The 26,531-nt window shown below is 45.3% G+C and overlaps 1 protein-coding gene across 1 annotated transcript in view; it reads left to right on the top strand.

The window, feature by feature from the left end:
- The window catches only part of akap13 (A-kinase anchoring protein 13), a 91,868-nt gene that overhangs the window by 24,625 nt on the left and 40,712 nt on the right, over positions 1–26,531 (top strand). Inside the window, exons 3-11 of the mRNA XM_034685695.1 lie at positions 5,205–5,373; positions 5,741–5,838; positions 5,942–6,019; positions 7,235–7,430; positions 8,347–8,539; positions 11,644–11,857; positions 12,968–13,661; positions 15,362–18,238; positions 24,243–24,298. Coding sequence (XP_034541586.1) covers positions 5,205–5,373; positions 5,741–5,838; positions 5,942–6,019; positions 7,235–7,430; positions 8,347–8,539; positions 11,644–11,857; positions 12,968–13,661; positions 15,362–18,238; positions 24,243–24,298 — 4,575 coding nt within the window. The remainder of the gene's footprint in view (positions 1–5,204; positions 5,374–5,740; positions 5,839–5,941; positions 6,020–7,234; positions 7,431–8,346; positions 8,540–11,643; positions 11,858–12,967; positions 13,662–15,361; positions 18,239–24,242; positions 24,299–26,531) is intronic.

Genomic DNA, 26,531 nt, shown 5'->3' with positions numbered 1-26,531 from the left:
GATTAGGGTTATGATTAGAGTTAGGATTATGTTTAGGGTTAGGGTAAGGGTTAGGATTAGGATTAGGGTTAGGGTTAGGGTTAGGGTTAGGGTTATGATTAGAGTTAGGTTTATGATTAGGGTTAGGGTTAGGGTTAGGATTACTGGTTAGGATTATGTTTAAGGTTAGGGTTAGGATTAGGGTTAGGGTTAGGATTAGGATTAGGGTTAGGGTTAGGATTATGTTTAGGGTTAGGGTTATGATTAGGGTTAGGGTTATGATTAGGGTTAGGATTATGTTTAGGGTTAGGGTTAGGATTAGGGTTAGGGTTAGGGTTAGGAATAGGGTTAGGATTAGGGTTAGGAATAGGGTTAGGGTTAGGGTTAGGATTAGGGTTAGGGTTAGGATTAGGGTTAGGATTAGGATTAGGATTAGGGTTATGATTAGGAATAGGGTTAGGGTTAGGGTTAGGATTAGGGTTAGGGTTAGGGTTAGGGTTAGGAATAGGGTTAGGATTAGGGTTAGGGTTAGGAATAGGGTTAGGGTTAGGGTTAGGATTAGGGTTAGGGTTAGGATTAGGGTTATGATTATGTTTAGGGTTAGGATTAGGATTAGTGTTAGGGTTAGGGTTAGGTTTAGGGTTAGGATTAGGGTTAGGATTATGTTTAGGGTTAGGGTTAGGGTTAGGATTAGGGTTAGGATTAGGATTAGGATTAGGATTAGGGTTATGATTAGGGTTAGGGTTAGGAATAGGGTTAGGATTAGGGTTATGTTTAGGGTTAGGGTTAGGATTAGGGTTAGGATTAGGATTAGGATTAGGGTTATGATTAGGGTTAGGGTTAGGAATAGGGTTAGGATTATGTTTAGGGTTAGGGTTAGGATTAGGGTTAGGGTTAAGTTAAGAGTTAGGGTTAGGATTAGGGTTAGGATTAGCGTTAGGGTTAGAAACAGAACTAAATTTAAGCAAACAGAACCAGAACCAAACCCAAGCAAACAGAACCAGAACCAAACTCAAGCAAACAGAACCGGAACCAAACTCAAGCAAACCAAACCATAACCCAACCAGACTCAAACTAGATCTGAACCAGAACCGTACCAGAACCATACCAGAACCATACCAGAACCATACCATAACCCAACCAGACCCAAACCAGACCTGAACCAGAACCGTACCAGAACTGAACCGAACCAGAACTGAACTGAACCAGAACTGTATCAGAACCAAACCAGAACCGAAGAAGAACCGAACCAGAACCGAACCGGAACCGAACCAGAACCGAACCGGAACCAAAACAGACCCCCCCATAACCCAACAAGAACCCAACCAGAACCAAACCAGAACCGAACAAGACCCAAACCAGTACCAAACCAGAACTGTACCAGAACTGAACCAAAACCGTGTAAGAACTGAACCGAACCAGAACCGAACCAGAACCGAACCAGAATCGAACCAGAATCGAACCAGAATCGAAGCAGATCCGAACCAGAACCGAATCAGACCCGAACCAGAACCCAAGCAGAACCTAACCAGACCCGAACCAGAACCGTACCAGAACTGAACCAGAACCGATCCAGATCTGAACCGAATCAGAACCGAACCAGAACCGAACCAGAACCGAACCAGAACCGAATCCGAACCGAATCCGAACCGAACCAGAACCGAACCGAATCCGAACCAGAACCAAACTTAAGCAAACAGAACCAGAACCAGAACCAAACTCAAGCAAACAGAACCAGAACCAAACTCAAGCAAACAGAACCAGACCCAAACTCAAACAGAACCAGAACCAGCTCAAGTTAACAGAAACAGAACGCACTCAAGCAAACACAACCAGAACCAAACCGGAACCAAAACAGACCCCCCCATAACCCAACAAGAACCCAACCAGAACCAAACCAGAACCGAACAAGACCCGAACCAGTACCAAACCAGAACTGTACCAGAACTGAACCAAAACCGTATAAGAACTGAACCGAACCAGAACCGAACCAGAATCGAACCAGAATCGAAGCAGATCCGAACCAGAACCGAATCAGACCCGAACCAGAACCCAAGAAGAACCTAACCAGACCCGAACCAGAACCGTACCAGAACTGAACCAGAACCGATCCAGATCTGAACCGAATCAGAACCGAACCAGAACCGAGCCAGAACCGAACCAGAACCGAATCCGAACCGATTTCGAACCAGAACCGAACCGAATCCGAACCAGAACCGAACTTAAGCAAACAGAACCAGAACCAGAACCAAACTCAAGCAAACAGAACCAGAACCAAACTCAAGCAAACAGAACCAGAACCAAACTCAAGCAAACAGAACCAGACCCAAACTCAAACAGAACCAGAACCAGCTCAAGTTAACAGAAACAGAACGCACTCAAGCAAACACAACCAGAACCAAACTTGAGCAAACAGAACCAGAACCAAACTGGAGTAAACATTATTAATGTCCTCAGGTTGGCATTGAGAAAAATCAGATGCCTCAGCCTGGATGGGCTGACCCAATTTCTCCTCTCAGTGAGTATTTGCCCGGTCTTCAAGAAGACTCTCTCTGAAGGAACAGATGTAGCCAGGATACACAGCCTCCCCTCCACCACCTGTATCCTATATCCTCACATGTAATTGGCCACATGGCCGCCATGCTGACCAATCAAAACAAAGTTCTGCTGTGGGCATCTCTCGATGCGAGCCGGCTCTTCTGATTCACTGTAAAGCATCGGCTCTCAGAGCCGCAGCTTTTGATCATGACACATCACTAATGTGCTTAATCTGTGTTACAATTATGAGGGGGCCTTGGACATTTTTCTCACCTGTAAGGGGTCCCTGGCTCCAAAAAGTTTGAGAACCCCTGCTCTAGCTAGTAGGAGTGCAAACTCCTGATAGTGAAAACAAACGGAACAAAAAGAGCGACACAGCTGCACAGAAACTCCACGTTGTAGACATCGCTGATCATAATAGACATCGCCATGCAGGAAGACAGTTTACATTTTTTTAAATCTCTGAGAGATCTTCAATTACAGAGTGCGTCTTTACACCGGTGCGCTTTTTTCAGAGTTTACGGTAACTCAAATAAAAAAACGTGACATTTGCTTTGTTTTATATCGACCACTTAGCAGGATGAATATCATGATTAAGCAGGTATATTTTGAGTCTGAGTTGAGTTGAGAAACATTTGTGACCATTTTTGTCATTCAGATCTATTTAGGTCATTAATGCACTGATCCTCTGATCATTATTATTATTTAATTATTTCAGTAAGGCAGCTTCCTGATTCCTTTGCAGGCTCTTTTGTTCTTTTCTTAGCTCATTTTATATTTTTTGAGAAAAGAGAAAGCTGAGATGTTGCCCATCATTGTTACTTGGTTGCACTAATAAATTGAAGTGCTGTACATCTGTGGTTGCATTATTCTATTATCAATTTGCCATAATTTTTAAGTATGTAAGAGATGATTTCATTGATAACCATAGACTACATGTCTTTCAATGTAGACTTCCACTGAGAGGAACATATTAGACTATTTAGGAACTAAATTAAGAACTAAATTTAGACAGTCATACCAGCTTGATCATCAATGAAAATGTCCTGGAAATGTCCTGGAAAAAGATCTCTGGAAAAGAGTGGGAACCCTGATACTGCCTCTTCTTCATCACTGTCTGCAGATAAAAGAGCTCAATGAAAGAATTTAACTTGTACTATATTGTTCCTGTGACTCAAACACACAGTGGAACTAGCTGTACGTTGTTGTGACTTTGATAATAAGATGTTCACACAGACTCTTTTAGATCAGTGGTTTTCACCTGGTCTAGCCCATTGACCACATACTGGATACCACATACACACCATAGACTGTATAATAAATGGACGTAGTTCCCGTGCCATCACCCATCTGTTTCTGAAGCGCTGTTTTGAAGCCTATCATCGGCAGGTGCCATATTGGAAATGCTGAACTCAACCTAACGTCTGTTGAGCTAGTGTGAGGTAAAGAGGCAGGCCGTTAGCCTTTTAGCTAACAGCTACAGGGTGCCCACCTGTCAATCAAGTCAGCCACGCCCTTATTTGGACAAAACTTATAAGTTTAGAATCTTTGAAAATAAAGAGTTTCAAAAACATTGACCCAGTCCTGACCATAGACTGTATAAATAATAGACGTAGTATCCGTGACGTCACCCCTCTGTTCCTGAGCGCTGTTTTGAAGCCAATCGTCGGTGGGAGCCATATCGGTAATGCTGAACTCAACCTAAATTAGTGTGATGTAAAGAGGAGGGGTTTGAGCCTCCTGGCCAACAGCTACATTGCTCCCGCCTGTCAGTCAAGTCATTCATGTCCTCATTTGGGCAAAACTCATAATCTTAATATCTTCTGAACTGTTGTGTTAGAAAAATATTCACCCCCCCTGCAGTGTGTGCTGATAGAGCAATTAGCTATGTAGACACAAGCTGTTTTTTTTAACCGGGCTGTAAACATGTTTATTTCTGCTGTAAAGATCGTCTTTTTTGAATATATGTGTATGTGGTGTCCGGTACTCCCGGAGCCAGCTTCAAGCGGACACTCGATGAACTCCAGTTTTTGACACTTCCGCATTGGCTTCAATTCTTGCAGCCGGAGGTTGCCGCTTGGTACTGACCCACATTTTTAAACTGTGTGATTTAAATGGGGTCACATTCAGTGTTAAGGCGCATTACTGGCACCTACGGAGCTAGAGTGGGATGACAACACCCTACACCAGCCTGCACTAAGTGCCCTGTGTCACAGGAGACACGAACTTAAAGGAGCAGTGAAGAGTTTCATGAGCTTCTGGAGAGGACTCTACCAGCCCTCTCCATCCTCACCAATGACACATCCACGTCCTCCCATCGTGACAGAGTGAAGCTGAAATATTTGGGTGAATTCTTTCTGCTGAACTTTATCAGATATCTGTGTTTGTTGGAGTCAGTCTGAGTCAGCGCTCACTGAATGTTTCATGCACTTTATTTGTAGAAGCTGTTCCATGAGTGGGAACATGAAGAGCTGAAGACATGAGGAGACAGTACCCTTCATCATATCCAAACATCAAACTAAAACACACGCATGTTTCCATCATATTCTCTGAACCAGCAGACCCTCTTTACTCTTCTTCTTCTTCTGCAGTTCTTTAAAGACAGTGACTGCAGAGTGAGCGCCACCCGCTGTTTGCAAACTCACACAGGAGGAGGAACATGGTATTAATGCTCTGTGTCCTTTCAGGGGGAGTGTGTGTTGACGGTGCAGCTCGATGATGAAGATGTGTGTCCCACTGACAAGGAAGAGGAAGAGGAGAAAGCAGAGTTTTACCTTTTATTCTCAGGATCCACTCAGAGACACGTGAGCAGCACGCTGAGAGTCAGCCAGGTCACGCTGCAGGCAGTGTGTCCAGGTAAATAACACACACACACACACACACACACACACACACACACACACACACACACACACACACACACACACACACACACACACACACACACAGTGAGTCAGAGAGTAAAATAGACGTTGTAAGCCTCATCTTTCATCACATATATTTAACCTGTACCTGTAAGACTTGAACCTATATGGGCGTGACATCAGCAGCTGATCAATCACACAACTCATCAGCACTCTGCTCCTCCTCTCTATGTCAACAATAACAACACGTGTGTGTGTGTGTGTGTGTGTGTGTGTGTGTGTGTGTGTGTGTGTGTGTGTGTGTGTGTGTGTCTGTGTGTCTGTGTGTCTGTGTGTCTGTGTGTGTGTGTATGTGGCAGCCCATAATGTGTGTGAGCAGGTCTTGGTGACGTTGTGCGTGGCTCGGCACGGTGGACCAGTGGACAAAGAGTCTCAGGAGACCTTCTGCTTTGTACAGGTTAATGATCCAAACTCTTGAGTTTCTGTTTACTCTAAAAACTACAGCTTTAACATGTCAATGATGAGGACACTAACAGGTGTGTGTCTGTTTGTGTGTGTAGGACCTGGCTCTGGACATGGCTCACTTCCTACTTGACAGCACAGATCCACAGGAAGCCCTTCTGCTGGAGGAGCAGCAGGTAAATCAACCTCATTATAGATATCACACTGTAGTCCTAAGATCAACTGATCATCAGGTGATCATCAGGTGCACGGTGAACAGGTGATGTTTCTGCAGTAAGGAAGGCAAGGACCAGAGTCTAGATTCAGATTCTGCCTTCCTCAAGTAGCAGGTGGGGGAGGAGGAGTGGTGCATTAGGGGAGAACTGTGCAGGCACAGGAGCACATGACCAGAACCTGGAGGGGATCCTGCACCTCCGGATGAGGAGCAGACAGATCCTTCTGACTATTCAGTTTGAGGGCCTGATTCACAAACATGTATAAATGAGACTGGAAGACTTCATCAAATTCACAAAGTACACAGTCCCATGAACCACAAACTGTGCTGCAGAGCAAATACTGTCTCTGTGTGCCGCTGTTGTTTGCATATATTCAAGAGAGTCATTATGATTTAATTTGGGACAAATTAGCCTCCACATTTTTACCGTCCGCTGAGAGTTGAAGGGTACTGTGTCCCAGTATTTCCAAAAGATGTCACTCTCAAACTCTACAGTGATCACGAGAATAATTGATCCTCTAGATTTAGGTTAATTCAGTCCGTGGCTGTTTGTGGCTCAACCACTTTTTCCTTCCTTGTTTCAGGAAGTATGTGGTAGTAACTTTGTATCGGGAATCAACTCCACAAAAAAATGTTAGAAAGTGCCCCCTCCCCATCTAGCTCATCATCTGTATGAAAACTTATTTAAGGTCCGTCAGGATCAGAGCTTCCTGAGCAGCCCTGTGCAGAAAAAGCTGGTGATGCCAACATCTCATCATGACAATCAGACGCAAAACAAGAGCAAACACTATGGGCTTTCTTGAATATTATTAGTGCAGAGTGCTTTGTGAATGAAAACTTGAGACCAAGCAAATAGATAGATATAGTGGGGACAGATGATGTCCAGTTCTTGGTACTATTAGCTGCTACAATCCACTCTTTGTGAATTTCCCCTTTGAATGGTGAGCCAACCGTGCTTGCAGCAGAACACGGCTGGTCCTGAGCCTGAACCAGGTCCCTGGCTGTCTGGTTTAGGGTCACCAAAGTGGTCTCAGGGTCTAAGTTTCTGTAGTTGTAACTTCGTTTTTTACTTCTTTTGAATGTTTTTTTTAGGGGATAGTGAGCTGGAATAAAGTTCAGACATGTTTACCCTGTGTGAATTATATGTGCGTGTGTATGACTATTACATGTGTTTCAGATCCCCTTGAAGGAGTGTGAGAAGCTGGATCAGAGTCTGGCCCTGGCCCTCAAACACCTCAGCCTGCCCCCCAACAGGACAGCACCTGTGGAAGCACAGACGGGGACATCCCTCACAGAAACACAGACACACAAAGACAGAGAGACACGTGGGGACACAGGGAACGATGTCTCAGCATTACTGGACAGCAGCACCGGTGAGTTTAAACACTTCACTGGTACTCTGAGTTCAGGATGTGAGGTTTGAACCTGCTGCTGGCTCCACCCCCTCTCGAGGTCACACCACAACCAGAGCTCAGTATGTCTGCTTATTGTTTCACATGTAACAGGATAAATGGACTCAGTCACGACCCCCCTCCGATGATTGGACAACCCATCTCTAAGCTCCAGTGGTTTTTAAATTGGGCCTTACTGAGCATATATCCATTATCCACTGTCATTGCAATAAGTAAGGGATAATGTATGGTTAGCAGGTAGTTATGGGAAGTAGAATCCTGACAGGGTGAGACAAGACCCTGATGCGAAGCAGAGGGGTAACTTAAAGTTGCACTCACCAGCTCCCCTGCTGTTGCAAATATTGCTGGACAGGATCCAACATGTAAATGTCTGTAGCCTGCTGATTTTAGCCACATTGTTTACCAATATTAGGCGAACGTTAACTGTCAGTATCACCGCACCGTACGGTCAATGGTGTCAACAAGCTGAAGCGAAATGTACCGGAACTCCACGGATTGATTTGACATGACGTGTGATCAGTTTGCCACTTGTGTTGCTCATGTTAGTGAAAGTTAATCACCATCGACAAGAGGTTGTCAATGGGTTTTGACTATTTAGAATCAATCATCTTACACAACTGAAAGATCAATAAGAAATCCGGGGAATGTAAACACATGTAAACACAAGTGACAGCTAAGTACAAAGAAATAAATCCGACTGACAAGCTGAAACATGAAAATAAAGAATCTGAAACCATGAGGTCATCAGTGTTGAGCCGGGTCAGGAAAAGCACTGTGATAGAAGAAGAGATGTAAGCGTATCTCTGTCCACCAGGAGGCTCTGCTCTGTCTGTGATCAGCTGACTGTCCCTCACACGTGTCTCTGTCCCCCCTCCAGCTGAGGCTCAGGTCAAGCAGCTCTGTAGTCTGCTGCACTTGGCGGCCCGTCACGGTCTGCTAGCAGTGGCCTCGTATGTCCTGCAGCAGCCCGGAGGTCGGGAGGCGTTGAGAAAGACGGACACTCGAGGAGAGACGGCCGCTCGAGAGGCTGAAAGACGAGGACACGAGCAGCTGCTGGAGCTGTTTAAACGGTGAGTACAGGTTTGTTTCAGAGTCTGAGTGCAGGAGAGGAGAGTTACTGTTAGAGGGCAGTTTAGTGTCATGATTAAGGGCTCACGTCCTCACCTACAGACATGAACACGGGCTGCAGCGAGGAAGTGAGTACACAGTCCATCAGAACAAGCAGACAGACTGTAACTTTAAGAACTTTTACAAAGAGCTTCTCAGGAAACTGCACCAATAGAATAGATTAATCATTAATGCTGAGTAATAGTTTGTGTAATAAACACAACAATATTCAGAATTTAAAAACAAACAGGTGTTAGCTAATATAACAAAAGTCAGAGTAATTGACTTCAATGTTTTATACAGGATCAACATTACTGACAGCGCTATGTTAAATCAGAATGAGGGTCATGTGATCAGTCAGAGGTCATGTTTACTGCTGAATGCTGCTCGCTCATCATCATGTAGTTTTTGCTTCTCGCTGTCTGATGTTTGTTCTCTGTGTGAAGCTCCACGCTGCCGTCTCTGCCTTGTTAGAGAGATTTATTACCTCAGAGAATGAAAACATGAAGCAAAGAGTGTACTGAACGTAAAGTTTGTTCATGAAGCGCTTTAGAACGAGTTAAAAAACAAACTAACTGCTTCCTGAGACAGAGAAGTGGAGAGGAGACAGAAGAGAGGGAAGGAAAGGAAAGGGAATAGGAGAGTGCATGAGATGAGAGGGTTTGGTCCCTTTATTAAACCATTGCAATGACAAACCAGGTCACTTTCACATCATCAAACAATGACAAACACAGAAAAACAAACCTATCAACCGAACACAGAACGTATCCCTCTCAGAAATTAACATTCAAACCTCTGTCTCCGACCCCGGAGCATAACTCCCCCCCTCCCCTTACCAACTTTGGTCTCATAATGATGACATCACAGAATCTGAGTCAGTGGGTCAGGCCCCTCCCTCTCTGAGGAGGAGACAGGAAGTATGAAAAGGGTGGAGGAGTCGAGAACAATGGTTCTGTACACAGCTGCTGTGACTGACAGAGAGATAAACACAGACAGGGTGTGTGTGTGTGTGTGTGTGTGTGTGTGCATGCGTGTGTGTGGGGGGGTTATAATGAAGTCTGCATGCTGACATCAGTGTCACACAAAGAAACTTTCTGTTCTTGAAGGAGCTCCTCTGAATGTGTTCATGTTTTCCTCCCTCTGTGTGATCTGTGTGTGCTTCTGTTTTTCATATTTAAACTTTATTTAAACAGTTAATCTGTCCAGACACAGGGTCTTATTCTGTCAGAGACCAGGTCAAACACAAAGGGAAACAGTAAGTGAGATCACAGTGAAACAGGCAGCAGGATGTGAATAACACCGCCTGTGTGCTGGCTCACGTGCTGACTGCTGTCAGAGCAGGAGTCACACTCAGAGCTCAGTTCTCCACATGTTGGCTAACAGAAGATGAATCATGAAGAAAGTACTCACCCCTCTATCCCTCTCTTTAACATGGTCTCAGCAGATGCCTGTCTAACATGAGTCTGGTTCTGCTTGAGGTTTCTGCCTGTTAAAGGACTTTAGTCCAGCTGCTACGGACATGCCAGACTCCAGCTGCTACAACAACTACTATCTATCTCACCATTATCATCTCTCTCTCTTCATCTCCCTCTATCCCTCTTTCCAACCCCATCTCGGTCGAGGCAGATGTCTGGTCCTGCTCGAGGTTTCTGCCTGTTAAAGGAGTTTGTCATTGCTGCTGTAACTTTCTAAACTTTCCACTTTCAATGAGTCAGCTCTTTTCTCCAACTTCAGATCTTTTAATACATTTTCAACTTTAACCCTTTAAATGCCAGTTTGTGTGCACATTGATAGTTTTATGGAAAAAAACACAAAATGAATCATGTTCCACGTACTGAATGCTAAAAGGGAAAAATCTGCTCTGATGAACATGGTCTGGGACACTTCAGCGATCGGCAGTGAAATTAAATTCGACTTAATTGTTACAGCGTGTAGCTAAAAAAAAATAAGATCAGAAAGATCAGGAAAGAAAAAAAAAGCCATAAATTGATTATGTAATGATGTTATTTTACTGAATCAAATATTCTAACAGCTTCAAGTCCTTTATATTAGCCCGAAATATCAATTCATATCAATTCAATTCATCATATTATTTAATACAAACCCCTAAACCGTGTTTTGTGTATTTCGGGGGTCATGGGCTGAAGTTTGGGAGCACATGCTCTAACTCTGCTTCTCCAGAGTCTAACCTTTTACCTGTGCCAGTCAAGCACATAAAACAAATACAATACCATAATGCAATACCTGATCTCACACACACACACACACACACACACACACACACACACACACACACACACACACACACACACACACACACACACACACACACAGTGATATCTCTCTGCAGTGCGAATGTTTGATGTGATCTCAGTGTGAATCACAAACATGTTGCCCTAATGCTATCAGTATGAAGAAAAACCGGTTTACACAAACACTGCTGTGTGTGTGTGTGTGTGTGTGTGTGTGTGTGTGTATGCATGCGTGCATGTGTGTGTGTGTGTTTGTGTATGTTTTCACAATTACTGAGGAATGAGTGTAACAACAATAGTGTGCATTATGTCCATAGTCAGTGTGTTATTTGTGTGTAGGGGGATCACAAAGTCAGTTAGTGTGTGAGGACAGACTCTCAGATCCAGCTGTAAGAGGTGTTCAGGGAGATGTTAGTGATTGACAGGTCAGGTGATCCCAGCCGAGGGCGGGGCTTCGCATTCTGGATGAGTGATGTCAAGAGTGTGTGACAGAGGATTTGTTTCACACACTTTGGTTTCCGTTCAAGTTTCAGAGTCTCTGAGGTTTCTGATCAGAGCATGAGGAGCTTTTGTTACTTCAGGGTCTTTGATTTACTACCTTCAGTGCTATCCTGGGGGGGGGGGGGGGGGTGCGATTGTTCCTCCGTCATGTGACTCAGTAGTCAGACAGGTAAGGGCCTGGGAGATGCATTCTTAGAGAGTTGTATGTCTTTGAGTGTCTGAGTGGTTTTCCTCCAGAGGACAGAGGGTACACTGTAGACAGTGAGGGACAAGAGGTGATGTTTGATTCTCTGCTTTGTTTTTGATCACTGCAGGTATGAGACGTCCCAACATGCTGAGGTGGAGTCACAGCAGCAGGTTTACCCAGAAAGCCGAGTGTTTCGACACCATGCGAATCTGGGTACCTACACCCTAACACTCCCCGCGCTCCATCGGAAAGAGAAGAGGGCAGAGCCTGGGAGCAGAGAGCACCTTTGGGAGGAGGTGGAGCAGCTGAGGAGGCTGATTCATGGTCACAGAGACACAAAGGTGAGCTGACAGATTGTGTGTGTGTGTGTGTGTGCGTGCGTGGTAAAGTTAATAAAGTAATAAGTTGTTTCAAAACGCCAAAAATGCTCGATTTAAAGCAATTTTAGAGATCTACCGGTGTTTCGGTTTAAGGAGTAACCCTGTTAACTGGCGACTTTCAGCCCCATGCCTCCCTCTAACACCTGACTCCCTTCTTCAGATTATCATAAAATGCTTGTATGATGAGCATATTTTGACTTTTTGATAAAAAAACTTAATGAGGATGCATCTCCGAGGACTTCCAGTTTACAGGGTCACTTTTAAAACTATAACACCAGGAGCTGACAGAGAAGCATTCACGGTAGACTCACTGTTTGTTTTTTGACAATATATTTATTCATTTTTAACAATAAGGACCTAGAAATAAACAGATGATTACACAGAAGGGTTTTTTGTAAATATAACAAACTGAAAAGAACACATACAAAAGATAGAGCAGATAAAAACAAATTAAAGAAAGAAAAATCAAGTGGAAGGAAATAAAAACCCTGCAAGTATTCTACCAATCAGAATTCAGCATTACAGTCCCCGCCCACCTTAGTTCCTGGATCTGTGGAAAGTAACCCCCCAAGCAGGGGCTTTTCAGTGGGAGATTAACTTCCCCAGAAGCAAATTTAGACCCTGGTTCCTGCAGTCGACTATCATAGTTCCTGGGGAAAGTCCCTCATTCTGATGAAAGTTCCTGTGGACAAAATGCACTGTAACACCACCTTGTGAACAGATGTAGCCTCCTGCCCGGTACGTTACGGTCTCCTCTAGTCTGTGCTCTGGTCTTTGTATTATTTCAGTCCATCATTTCTCATTGTGTTGGTCTGAACTTCATTAGTACATTGATTTTGTTTGACACCCAGGCCTGACTTCCTCACTCCCTGCAGATTATATTCCCATGCAGAAACTGGGTAGAGATGAGATAACATCTTAAACCACAGTACTCAGCGGGGCTTCATGGCACACCTGTGCAGGTGTCCTCAGCGTGGTTGTTTGATTGACAGCTTTATAGGCGTGTGTCTGTGCCAGAGGCAGTCTGTGTAATGATATGTTCTTAATGTGAATGTGTCTTCCTTCTTCCAGGGAAGTTCAGGTGTGTGTGGTCCCAGTGCAGCCACGCACACCTCCCTGCATGCGTGCACTAACAGCCAACAGGGGAGCAGGCAGGATGCAGGCCTTGCAGTAACCATAGAGACGTGCAGCACAACAACAGAGGAACAGGGTAGTCCTCTATCATTGGAGGAGAGGACACAGAGGGAGGAGCCTGCTGGTGTCAGTCAGATTTCCTGTAGCAGTGGAAGTCTTCGTCAGGCCCAGGAAGTTCGGGCAGAAGTGAAGGGATCTCCAGCTGCCGGCTCTCCTGCCGGCCGCAACAGAAAAAACAAAAAGAAGGCAGCGAGAAGTAAAAAGACCAGCTCAGAGGAGAGAAAGAGGACTGAGCAGAGGAAGACTGAGACAGCAGAGAGGAACACAGATGGAACGACTTTATCCACAGGACCAGTCGGGGAGTCTGTGATTGGTGTAGGAGCAGACACAAAAACTGTGGACGCAGAAGAGACTGCATCACTCATAAAGCCTGGTGGGAAATGTGACGACAGTAAAGCAGAGACCATCATAGAAAAACAGGAAGCAGAGAAGTGGGAAGTGGACCTGCTGATGTGTGAGCGAGCTGCAGAGACAGAATCTGTGACAGAGATAGAGCAGAGACTCACTGAGGGACAAACGGAGACTCCAAGAGGACTCAGCTCAGACCTGGGATCAGCTGCACAGATCACAGGTGAGCTGATTTGTGAAACACTCTGCAGGAAACAGTGACCCACACTCAGGAAGTGTTTGAGTGACAGATTATCTGCTTTGTGGGGTCTGAGAGTTTTATATTTAGGAAGGAGTAGCTGCAGTACTGACGCCCCACCCCTTCCTCTAACAACTCTAACAAACCCAGCTTTACCTTGTTGCTAAAGTGTTGTCGCTCTCTCAGGTGGGTCTGGTCCACAGGTTCTTGTGTGGGTTTGAGGCAGGCACTCAGAGTTATGTAAAGTTCAGTGACTCTTGAGTTAGTGTTTATGTTTCCACTCTACTCTGATAATTTGGTGCACATGGCGCTGCAGGAGCCTCATTGGTCAAAAGAGCTGTAAATCATGATGTCACATCTTCTTTTTATAGCATCAAATAACTAATTCAAACTAAACTAATCTGAATCATGAACGCTGTGACATAAATTAGCATGATAAGAACTAACTGTAATGACAGGAACCATGTTTGTTGATCATGTATGTGATGTATGGAGGAGGGGGGGTTTATTACCAATTGGTTTTTGCTTCACTGTAGGCAAGCTGTCATGTTGTCTGTATTTCTATAGAGTCAGATGTGCTACCTTGCCTCTGCTACCTGACTCATACTGAACTGATCCAATCAGAGCGCTGATTACTCTGCTGCCTTCATATGTGGGTTTATTAACACTTTAAACACAAACTGAAACATCGCTGGTCTAACAAAGAGTCTGATTATTAGAGCCACGCTTATATCCAGCTGATAACTGTAAGTCCAATATTCTCTTTCTTTGAGCTCTGTTTTTGGTCTCCTCCAGCACCTGAGGGAATCATCTGTCTCCTCAGCTGCTAAATGCTCCAATATGTACGCCATTTATTCTCTAAGGGATAATGTATGGTAAGCAGGTAGTTATGAGGCTTTGCGTCAGGGTGTTGTCTCACTATATCTGGGTTCTTTATCCATTAACTACTTAACCATACATTATCCCACCTATTATCCACCTTCTAACTTAAGATACAAACACGTTGGCGAAAAACCTTGATTAAAAAAACATTTTATTGATTTTGTCCCAGTGATCTGACTGCAGTTAGCGCTCCATGGTGATGGATTCTTATCCGTCTGTTGCATTTAACATGAAACTGTCCTCCTCCAGCTCTCCTTCTTCTCTGAGCTCTGCGGTTCACACACCTTTAAAAATAAACTAGGCAAATGTCACAACTTTTAACACTTCTGCTATCATCACCACCTTTCACCCATTGGCTCCGCTTGTTCCTAATATTATTGGATCGAAGCGTTTTAGCAACATTGTTTTGATGCTAACAGATACTAACAGTTCTACCTCACCTTACGGTCTATGGTGTCAACAAGCAAAAGCTAAATGTGTCAGAACTCTTTTCCACGGATTTATTTGACATGGGGTGTGATCATTTTGCCTCTGGCTTTGCTCATATTAGCAAAAGTTAATAACCGCCATCAAGGGTTTGTCAAGGGGTTTTGACCAATCAGAATCAAGCATCAACACAGCCAGAAGATCAGTAAGAGAGCCAGGTAATAACTGTTGTTACTGACAGATGCTGCTGTGAAAGTGCTGTTGGTGAACCAGTGAAAACATGGGAAGGAAAATGAGCTGTGTGAACTGAATGCTGTCACTAACCATAGTCTCTTAAAGAAAATCTTTTAACTCTCTTTTCATCTCATCTCCTTCAGTAACCATGGGTCAGGAACAATCCCAGGACCCCCAAGAGAACCAGTTAGACCCAGAGGGGCCAAGTCCCTCTGATACAACGAAGCCAAGTCCTCATTCTGTCATGAAGACCAACCCCAGGTCTCCTGACGCTGAGAGGAAACCCCGGAGAGTGCTGTGGAGGGACGGAGGCTGGATCGGAAGCAGAATGGGATCACCCCCAAATGGACAAGACGAAGACACAAATACAGTGTGGTATCAGGCTGAAGACCTGGAGCAGAGGGACGGTGAGCAGAGCGATGTAAAGTCGCAGTCTGTTTGGTACGACAGAGATACAGGGGATCAGAAGGAACAAGAACAACTGGAGCAGAGAGAAGGAGAGGAAAAAGAAGGTGATCTCAGCTCTCCACAGCTGTTCACAAAGAGTTCTCATCAGCCGTCTGCAGATCTTACTCAGCCACATGCTGCTGGAACACCACCAGCCCCGTCACATGGGCCCGCTGCACAAAGACGGGAAGTACACGCATCACAGAGAGAGGAGGAAGTAGGGCCGGATTGTAAGGAGGAGGGCAGCACTCACAGCAGAAAGAACTCTGAAACAGCAGACAACGAGGAGACTGAGGGAAAAGGCCGAAAGAAGAGGAGGAAGAAGAGAGGGAAGAAAGGAGGCACAGAGGCCAAACTCAGCTCAAGCTCCAGCGTCGAGTCTCAGAGTCATACTGAGACTCCGACAGAACCAGAGACTAACCTCAACCCAGAAGACAAGACACAAACAGGAAGGGCAGACACTCAGCCGACACACAGAGAGGAAACCGACCAGGCCGCCATGACTCTACCCAGCCAGACCCAGGGCCGGACCAGGGACTCCCATGGACCTGAATGTAACCTCACACACTCCGATCCTGCTTTCACTCCTCCGGAGATCAGTTTGACGGACCACAGCAGAACGGGTCCACCTACAGGTACACCTTCACAGACGTCAGAGACAAAGGAAGAGAGCGCAGACTGTCATAGACCTGAAACCTTAAAGGCTGGCTCCTCTGACGCTGCGGCAAAACCTTTAGAAGGACTAACAACACTGCACCCAGCAGGAGAGGAAATCTCTGACTCTACAGAGCCAGATTTCAAGGACAAGGATGGCCAGGACGCACAAACAGAGCGTGAAGCAGAGATAAAAGCTTCATCAGAAAATGAGGACTGGTCAGTTGCTGGTGAAGAGCCAGTAAAGCGGACAGGTTTGTTGGAATGTACCTCTCCACGATCCACAGAGGACTCGTTTGTTGAGGAATTTCCTGAAGAAAAAACACATCGTACACAGTCTGTGGATTCAGACAATACAGGACAACCTGTGGATCCCGAGGGGAGACCTGCAGGATTTATGGAATGTGAGTGTCCTGCAGAGGCAGGGGGTCTGCCATGTGGAGGGACGACGGATATGTCGCCACTTCTTACAGGGGAAGGAAGGGCTGACACAGCTCCCAGGGAATATTTAGAGCATTGTTTGGCCTCTGAGATGCTGAGAGATCAGCCGCAGAAGGAGGAAGGGAAGAATGAGTTGTGGGTAGGTGAAGAGGAAGAGGGAAAGGAGAGAAGTTGTGAAAGTGGAATAGAACAGAGAGAGGAGGAATCTACTTCAGATGGAGACAAAGAGCAAAAATACAATGAAGAACTCGCTGCGACAGCCGTAGCAGTTGTTACTGTAGCAGTAGCATCAGCTGTAGCTAGCATAGAGCTGAGCCAACAGCTAGCAAACAATCAGTCAGAGAGTGAAGGGTCTGCCAGCAAAGAAGAACTAGCACAGGATGCCAGCGTACCAACTAAGTCTCTAAAGCAGCCAGCGGGTGATTTACTCAGCTTGGATCAGACCTCACAGCTGCCTGCACAGCTGATGAGCTCTGAGCAGAGTCAGGTGTTAGCAGCCGTTACAGCTGAGGCAGGAGACCAGCTCAGAGAGCAGCCGCACATTAAACCTGCTGTTAACGCTGACATATCAGAGAAGGTCAAAGACGAGCATGCAGCGGCAGAGCCACGTAACAACCAGCAGCATAACATCCACACACCCACTCCTGTAGGTGCTCCTAGTGTCACAGAAGACAACCAAACACAAGAGACACCAGACCGTCTCTTAGTGTGCTCCAGGCCTTTGGAAGAAGACAGCATACTCCTGTCTGACCACAAACCTTTGCCAGAACCTGGAGACAAGATCTCAGCTGAGGAAGAAAACCAGACAGAAATCAAGCTGCAGGTAGAGAGCCCACCCCCTTCTCCAGTTACAGACACAGGACAACATCCAGAGGACACACACATGTCCTGTCCTGACTCTGAGGACAGCAGAGTCCTCAGAGACCAGCCTGTCTGTCAGACAGAGGCTGTGGTACAGGTAGAAAGTGACAGAGCTCGTTCTGAACACGCTCAGACGGGTGAGGTAGATGACGTGTCTCCTGTAGATGCTGCAGCAGAGCAGGGTGGTGAGAGGTGTGAAAACGTCTCATCAGACGTGCCAGACTGTCGGGAGAAAGAGAGCGACCAACAGCTTGGTGATCAGCTGACAGCTCTAAGTGAAGGGGGGAGTCCCTCTGTGCTGTGTCCTCTCAGCCAGACTCCTCTTGATCCTCCCTGTGACTCTGCTCCTGATGCTGCTGCACGTCAGGAGGAACCCACCGCCTCTGTGGATTTACAGCAGGGTGAACATCAGCCGTCACACTCGCCAGCAGACATGAAGCTGCTCCCTCTGCATGGGGAGCGTAAGGCTGAGGGTGGAGTCAGTGTGGAGGGTGAGGTGACTAAAGAGCCGGCTGTGGATACGGTGGATGGATGGAAGCAGAGAGAGAGGACTAAGATGGAGAGGGAAGACGAGGCAGGGGAAAAGAAGACTGCAGTGGAAGACCGAAACATACAAGGTAAGTTGTTACTCTTCTCTGTACCTGTATAGTGAGCCTTTTTCCCCTATACACCTGCACTGCACACCTGAGAGCTCAGGTGTTCCACAGGTGGGACGCATGTGTCAGAATGCATTCCCCTGGAGTGGGCCAGTCTGAAGTCTGAGTGAAGTCAGATCAAACCAAAGAGTGAGCACTACAGAGTGTTTAACCCTGAGTGTCAACCCTGAGTGTCTGACCTCAAAGTCAGGTGAGCTGGGTGTGAACACAGCAGGTAACAGTCTGGAACATTGACAGTGAGGGGGGTGGGCGTTGAAGTTGTTCACGATGAGTGGTGTTCCTATGCTTTACCCTCCTCTTTTATTTCCAGCTCGCTTCGGTCGTCTGTGCAGAACAATTTTCCACCTGTTTGTGTTTGCTGTTGGTTGTTTGTGTTTTTCGTGTTTTTCATGTTTGTGGTTATGTTTGTTTGTGTCTTTGTTTGATCGTGTATGTTTGTGTTTGTTTGTGGTTGTTTGTGTTTGTTTTTGGTAGTTTGTGTCTTTCATGTTTGTGTCTTTCATGTTTGTGGTTATGTTTGTTTGTGGATGTTTGTGTTTTTGTTCTTTTTTGGTTGTTTGATTGTATTTGTTAGTGGTTGTTTATGTTTGCGTTTGTTTGTATTTGTGGTTCAGTTTGTATTTGTGTATTTGTTTGTGGTTGTATTTGACTGTGTTTGTTAATGTTTGTGGTTGTATTTGTGATTGTGTTTGTTTGTTTTTGTGTTTTTTGTGATTGTATTTGATTGTTTTTGTGAATGTTTGTCTTTGTATTTGTGGTTGTGTTAGTGTATGTTTGTTTTTGTGTTTTTTGTGCCAGTTTTGTGTTTTGTGAATCTGTGTATGTGTGGATTTGGTCTGTGTTTATATATGTTTTTGTTTGTGTTTGTGTATGTTTTGTTTGTTTGTTTGTGTTCAGAAATGGCATATACTGAACGCTCTTCCCCTCATTCTAAGCAGAAAGGTTAGAATGGTCGTCGGCAGCCATATTGCTTCTGTCGAGCCAGTGTGACGTAAAGAGGCGGAGTTTGAGCTTCCTAGCCAACAGCCGCAGTGTTCCCGCAGGTAGCTGTGCCTCTCATTGGAAGACTAGTAATCTCAATATCTTCGAAATTGCGGCCTTAGAAATTTTTTTACCCCCCCCACAGTGTGAGCTGATCAAGAAATGAGCTATCCAGACTACACTCGTCTTTTGTACCAGGCTGTAAACATGTTTATTTCTGCTGTAAAGGTCGTCTTTTTCCCATTCATGTGTATGTGAATTCCGGTACTTCCGGAGGCCAGCCTCAAGTGGATACTAGATGAACTGCAGATTTTAGCACTTCCGCATTGGACTCATATTTTTAGACCGGATGTTGCCGCTTGGTGCACATCCATCCTCTGTGAGGACCAGATTGTGTTATATTTGTGTGGCAGTTGTCAGAGGTTCATGTATAAAGGGGTTTAAATAAGGTCCTCTGTAAACATTGTAAAATACTATTCTGTAACCTTTATGAATGAGGTCTCTAGAGATGTACCTTCTAACACTTTTGTGGTCCCTGTGCGCAGCTCTGTCGTGTTATTTCAGCAGGCTGGTCACAGCCTGTCAGAGATCTGTGTATATTCACTGATATCATGCACATGTTTCAGACTTGTACCAGGTAGGCAAAAACTTAACATAACACACACATAGCTAATGCTAACAGGCTACAACTGACTGCTGGCTGTAGTTTCTCTCAGCTGGTTTCTACACTCAGACTGTGATCAGCATTCATGCTGCTGTTCTATGACGTATAAACTACACTCAGTACAATCAGCATGTCTCTGTGAAGATGAGGGGTGGTTCAGTTCTGAGTTCATTCTCTAGTTAAAGATGAACACCTCTAAACATCGCTCAGTGAGGAGTCTCTGATTCATGAGTCTGTGTCTCTGTTTAACAGGACCAATCATTTTAGAACAGAGACTTTACTGTCAGAGACAGGAACTGTGTGTGTGTGTGAGGGGGTATGTGTGTGTGTATGCATGCATGTGTGCGAGACAGTTGTTCATCCGGCTCCGCTGTTTGTATGGGGTACTGTAGCCAGGCAACCTGATGATGTCATTGGGGCTTAACAGTAGACGGTGAAACTAGAGGATAGCTGAGAAATTGTGTGTGTGTGTGTGTGTGTGTGTGTGTGTGTGTGTGTGTGTGTGTGTGTGTGTGTGTGTGTGTGTGTGTGTGTGTGTGTGTGTGTGTGTGTGTGTGTGCGTGTGTTAGTATATGTGTGTGTGTGTGTGTGCGTGCGCGTGCATGCATGCATGCATACATGTATGTGTGTGTGTGTGCGCGCGTGCATGTGTGTGCGCGCGTGCATGTGTGTTTGTTAGTGTGTGTGTGTGTTAGTGTGAGGTTTTTAGAGGAACTTTACTCTGATTGCACTGCAGTGTTTTGCATGAAGGCTTCATTCCAGACTAAGAGGAAATGTCACAGTGAGCCACAGATGGTGTAAATATCTCTCTGTATGATGTTTGTATGAAAGTCAGAATTCCACGACCATGAGCACTGACGTGTTTCACATGGCAACATGTTTGAGAGCCATGGCATGCCCAGAGTGATCTGACTGTGAAGACACACGATTGACATCACGCCCCTCCCTCTAACAAACCCACCTTCACCTAAGCATGGGTCCAGTTCACAGCAGAACAGATTCCTGTGGTGGTTTGAAGCAGACACTTATGGTTATGTAAAGTTCAATGACTTTGTGTTAGTGTTTGTTACATTTCCTCTCACCGTTCCTCCTCCACTCTGATAATCTGGTGCACACAGCGCTGCAGGATTGGTCAACAGAGCTGTCATCATAATGTCACAGACATTCTTTTTATAGCATCAAATAATTAATTCAAACTAAACTAGTAAGATAATTGAATACTGAGACATAAATCAGCATCATAAGAACTAACTATGATGACAGAAACCATGTCTGACAAACATTTATTTGACCTGTGTTTGGGTTTTACAATTTGACCCATGTTCCATCTGTTAGCATGGTGGAGGCGGGGTTTATGACCTATACTGCTGACAGGTGCATGAGATAAATGTTAACAGCCCCCTCACTGAAAATACTTAGTGTCCTCAGAGCAGCACTGGTTTTTAACATTAATCAGGGTTTCAGCCTGTTTTAATGATTTTGACTTGAAGCTCCTGTGAGGAACGTTCAGTTTGTGAGTCTGGCACCCCCTGTGGATAAAGCAGTACCTCTATAACTGTAAATCTCTGAGCTGATGTCGTCCTGTACATGTGTGAGGGTTTTTTCTTTAACAGAAAGTCAAAGAGAGAGTATTCAATCATTAAGAGTCTGTTTCTGCAGCAGGATGACTCCTGCCCTTAGTAACTGTCTCAGGCTTTAAAAATAACAGGAAGAGTCAGTGCTGCTGTGATCCGGTTTGATTTTGTAGGTCTTACAGAAACATCAGGCTTAATATCAGGCTGCTTCATAACCAGATACAAACTCTTCAGGAGCTTTAAAATAAATGAAGCCCAGGAGCTTTATGAAATACAACTTTAGAGTATGCTGAGAGGAAAGATTCTGAAGTTGAGTTAATGTTACACTGAGTGTCTGAGGGCCTCTGTTCTTGCTCTGGGCCCTGCTGTTATCAGGAAATCAGACCATGAAGGTATTCTCCCCTTCATGAAAATACCATCAGTGCTTTATTTAGACTACAGGGTCACACATAACCTCACAGGTATCAATCATGTCATATGTGACCCGTTGGTTTGTTATCTCTCAGATGAAGAACAACAACAGATCACAGGACGGCGGACAGAGGAAACAAATATCTGTTCTATAGTTAGACTGCTATTGTAACTAGACCAGTGTGGTTATTTTTTTACCTCGTCATGTTTCGACTTCCTGCAGTCTTCCTCAGAAGAGTGACGTTAATCACACACACAGATAGATGAAGATAAATGAGGCTCTGGATCTTCTTTGCCTTTATTGATAGGACAGCTGAAGACGGATAGGAGAGGTTGGGAGTTGAGGGTGGGGGGGAGACATGCAGCAAGCCTGGAGTGGGACCAGCGATGAGGCCTGTACCCTGTGTTCATGAGGTCTGGACCTTAACCACTGACTCTAAAACAGCACCCCATGCTGTTTGATACTGTGCATACAGAGGAGGACATTGATCAGAGGTGGACACTGGAGATGTATGACAATGCAAAGTGTGAACAGAGTAAAGATCTTTATTTTATTATCAGAGAAAGCTAATAACGTTGACGTTCTGGCACAGTAAGAGGACTCACATCCAGTCACAGGGTGCAGCTCTACATGGATTTATTTTTCCAGCACTTTCCAGGCTGTAGGGCTGGGTCAGGGAGCAGCTTTCCATCTCACTCTCTCATTATCTAAACCAGAAACTCCACTGACTCATCTCATCCTGCACAGTCACGCTTATCCCAACATGTCAGTCTTTGAAGGTAAATACGTTTCAAGAAACATTCAGGACATCTTAGATCACACACAGCGCTCTGAGCTTTCAGTGAGAGTACAACACAGGCTGACGAACAGCAGCAAAACATGTGGAGCGTGAAGTCTGACGAGCCTGCTCCATTAAACCCAGTGCTCACCTGATAACTGTAACAACTTTAAAGCTCCAGCTCAGCTCGGTGCTGTCTGCAGGTGTTCTCTCCCAGCGTTACTACAGACGGTGCGGTCGGAGCCGTATGTCAGGTATTATGACAGGTATCAGCCTGCTCCCATCATGTTTGATCATCCAGGGCTGAACCATGTTGGACTAACGGTATCTTTTCTCTAAACAAAGAAACAGGATTTTATACCTGATTAATATGTTGCATGCTTTTTAAAACATATTTACAACTAAACTAAAAATCCTACAATCACACCTTTTCATGACTCATTTTGTAATGATAAACGCTGGCGGCACGTCCACCTTGTTAACGTTGTGAATGTAGCCTCAGTGTAACCATGTCCCTGGAGGTCAATCAATCAATCAATCAATCAATCAATCAATCTTTATTTATATAGCGCCAAATCACAACAAATGTTATCCAAAGCTTTACAAACAGAGCAGGTCTAGACTGTACTCTATGTTCTATTATTAACAAAGACCCAACATCAAGACAGAATAAGATCCAGTCCCATCTTACAAACAGGACTCAGTCTGATCTCATCTTAATCCACCATGAGCAGAGCACTCTGCAGCATTTAGCAAGTTACAGTGGCAAGGACAAACTTCCTTTAACAGGCAGAAAACTCGAGCAGGACCACACTCATGTTAGACAGACATCTGCCTCGACCGAGTTGAGTTCATTTAGTGTCTTTCAGCTCACCGGTTCACCCTCAGCACTCTCACAGCAGCATCAGTCGGTCAGTAACAACATTTAGAGACTAGCTGGCGTACACATTGGAGCATTTAGCAGCTGAGGAGATGGATGTGTCCCTCAGGTGCTGGAGGAGACCAAAAACAGAGCTCAAAGAAAGAGAATATTGGACTTACAGTTATCAGCTGGGTATAAGCAGGCAGAAACCTCGAGCAGGACCAGACTCATGTTAGACAGCCATGTGCCTCGACCAAGTTGGGGTTGGTGCCACTGATGACTACGATACTCTCTCCTAAAATCCACCTTGTTTAACTCAACCTCTGCTTTGAGCATCATGCCAGTTGTCTGTGACGCAGCAGCCTTGTGTACGTGTTTGTTGCTTGCAGTGCTCTGCATAGACAGTGACAGTTCAATGTCTATTTCTCTGATTGGCCGCCTATGACTGTTTCAGGTGCTCGCATCACGCAGGCAGTGGTCACGTGATTTATCCTGCAGCTCTGCTCCTCACTGTGTGTGGTGTAGAGCTCCTGCAGGCTGACATGACAGAGTTGGTCTCATAAATCTGTGCTCTGTTGTGTTCATGCATCCTCCCTGGTTTACCTAGTTGAAAGGCGTAGCTGCTGATCTGTCCTGTTATTCTGCTGTGAATGAAATGAACACAACTTAATGATGGTGTTTTTGTCCTCCACAGGAGCTGACAGCTGTGAGCAGAGCAGGAGGGAGCAGGACAGCACACTCACTCTGCAGGTGAGGTTATAACCACAGTGGCAGCGTGACAACATGCTGAACGTACAACACCTGAACACCAGAGCTGCACTTACACACCTCCACAGCAGGCTCTGATCACATCAATACACATCCCCTCACGGAGCTGATCAGTTGATGCTCACCAGCTCACACCTGAGGAAGTAGATGTGATGTATGCCTGTGACTGTCCATCAATAGATGATTTAGCTTTAACTCATCTCTAAACTCACCTTACCCTTACTCCCTCATGTTTTAGTCTGATGAACAAACACACAGGAAGTCTAGAGTCTTTATCACCGGCTACACCCAAACACTGGTCGTCACACACACACAGGATATTTGATCTTCAGAGCATTTATGGAGTGCTCTGTGACAAATCCACTGATAAGACAGGTGTGGGCTTCATTGTGTCTCTGAGAAGCAGCTCTGGCTCTGTCTCGTCTCTGCTCACCTGACCACACACTGCCTGACACACCTCATAGATTACAGTCACAGGTGCTGAGTGTTGACTGTGACAGCTGCATGCTGGTTTCATGTTTTATTGGTGGATTTTTATAGTTCAGCAGACAAGATTGAAATGTGTATTCATTTGCCATGTTCATCAAAAGTCTGTAAACAAAGAACAACAAGAGAAACTGAGACAATCAGAATTTAACCTCACCAGGTGGGACAGTTGAGAGAGGGGCAGGGTGTAAAGTCTCCTTCAGGAGGGAGCAAAGATCAGTATTGGTCTGTTTTGAGAAGCCTCTGTGCTGTGGACCATGTGACCTCTTCATCTTCATGTGTTCACTCTAAAGCTTGACTCCCTGTGCAGACACGACAGACTGAACTGTTCTCTGCTGATTGGAAACATGAAGCTGAACTCAGAGCCCAGGAGTAAACACACAGCAGCTGCTTAAAGCTACATGTCTGAGCGGCTCTCTGCCGGCACACACACCTGGATCAGGTGGACATCAGACGCTCTGCACAACATATGGGCTCAGATCAGACCGGGTCAGGCTAGGTCAGGGTCAGCTCTGGATCCACATAAATCCAGTGCTGATGTCTGGTGGTGACGCAGTGGTCCGTCTCATGGAGCAGCAGGTCACAGGAGGAGACATGGGAACCTTCAGACCTAAACCAGGACCTCAGCTGGTCCTGCTTCGGTTCAGCTCCATGATGTCAGAGCCATAAATACACAGGCGGTGTTTCCATTGCAACAAGTCCACAAACCCACAAATGTCTTCAGACTGTGGAAACACTGTGGACCAAAATCACATCAGAAACACAGCAAACAGAACCCCAACACTGTGATCACATGATCAGCTCTCAGCCAATCAGGCGACTGCAGATCAGAGGTTAGACTTCCTTCAAAATAAGAGGGCAACCAGAACTTTATTCAGGAGCAGACATAATCCTGCAAACTATCTTCATGAGTGTGATCAGAGTTACTAAAGACTGATGACTGAAGGTTTTTGGTCTAATCTGGATTAGTTAATCCACATGAGAGGAGCAGGACCTGCTGCTGTGTTTGAGGTGAGAGTGTCAGTCCTCTGCTGCCCCCTGTTGGTCACTGCAGATATAACCACCTCCAGATGTTTTCACTCTCTATCTCCGTCACAGCTGGATGGTGTACAACTACTGTTACCATGGTAACTGCTGTGTTTGTGAGCTGCTGATTGGTTACAGATGAAGCGGATTATAGGCTGTACATCAGTTACTTCAGGACACAGTGTGACTCCCTCAGTTAACTACGACAGAAGAGAAAACCAACTAATACCTGCAGCACCGCTGAGAACAGCTGGAGTGATCGACGGGTGTAAACAGTAAAACCTTCACCTGACTCCATCTCCCATCATACCCTGAGTGATTGACTTCAGGTGTTCTCTGAGTAGAAACAGACCTCTCCTCCTGATTATTAGAGCAAGTCAGAGATTAAGAATGAGGAACATCACCTGTTAGACCCAAGCAGCAACCTCCAGTCTTAAAATATGAAGCCAATGTGGATGTGTTAAAACTGCAGTTCCTCAAGTGTCCACTGGAGGGCTGGCTGCAGAAACTCTGGAAACCACAGAACAAACACTGTGCGAGGTGAGCTACTGGTAGAAGGTAATCTCTACTTCCCCTACGTCACTGGAAGCCCCTCTCATCTCTCCATCCCTTAAAGAAAGGTGGATGGAAAAGTAACAGCATGTCAAACTAACAGAGACCCAGTCCGAAGAGACCCTGAGGAGGTTCCAGTTGTTCCACCGTT

Source organism: Notolabrus celidotus, chromosome 6 (assembly GCF_009762535.1).
Source record: "Notolabrus celidotus isolate fNotCel1 chromosome 6, fNotCel1.pri, whole genome shotgun sequence".
Lineage (NCBI taxonomy): Eukaryota > Metazoa > Chordata > Actinopteri > Labriformes > Labridae > Notolabrus > Notolabrus celidotus.
The sequence above is the reverse complement of the archived record's forward strand: the minus strand, read 5'-3'. Positions and strand labels throughout refer to the sequence as shown.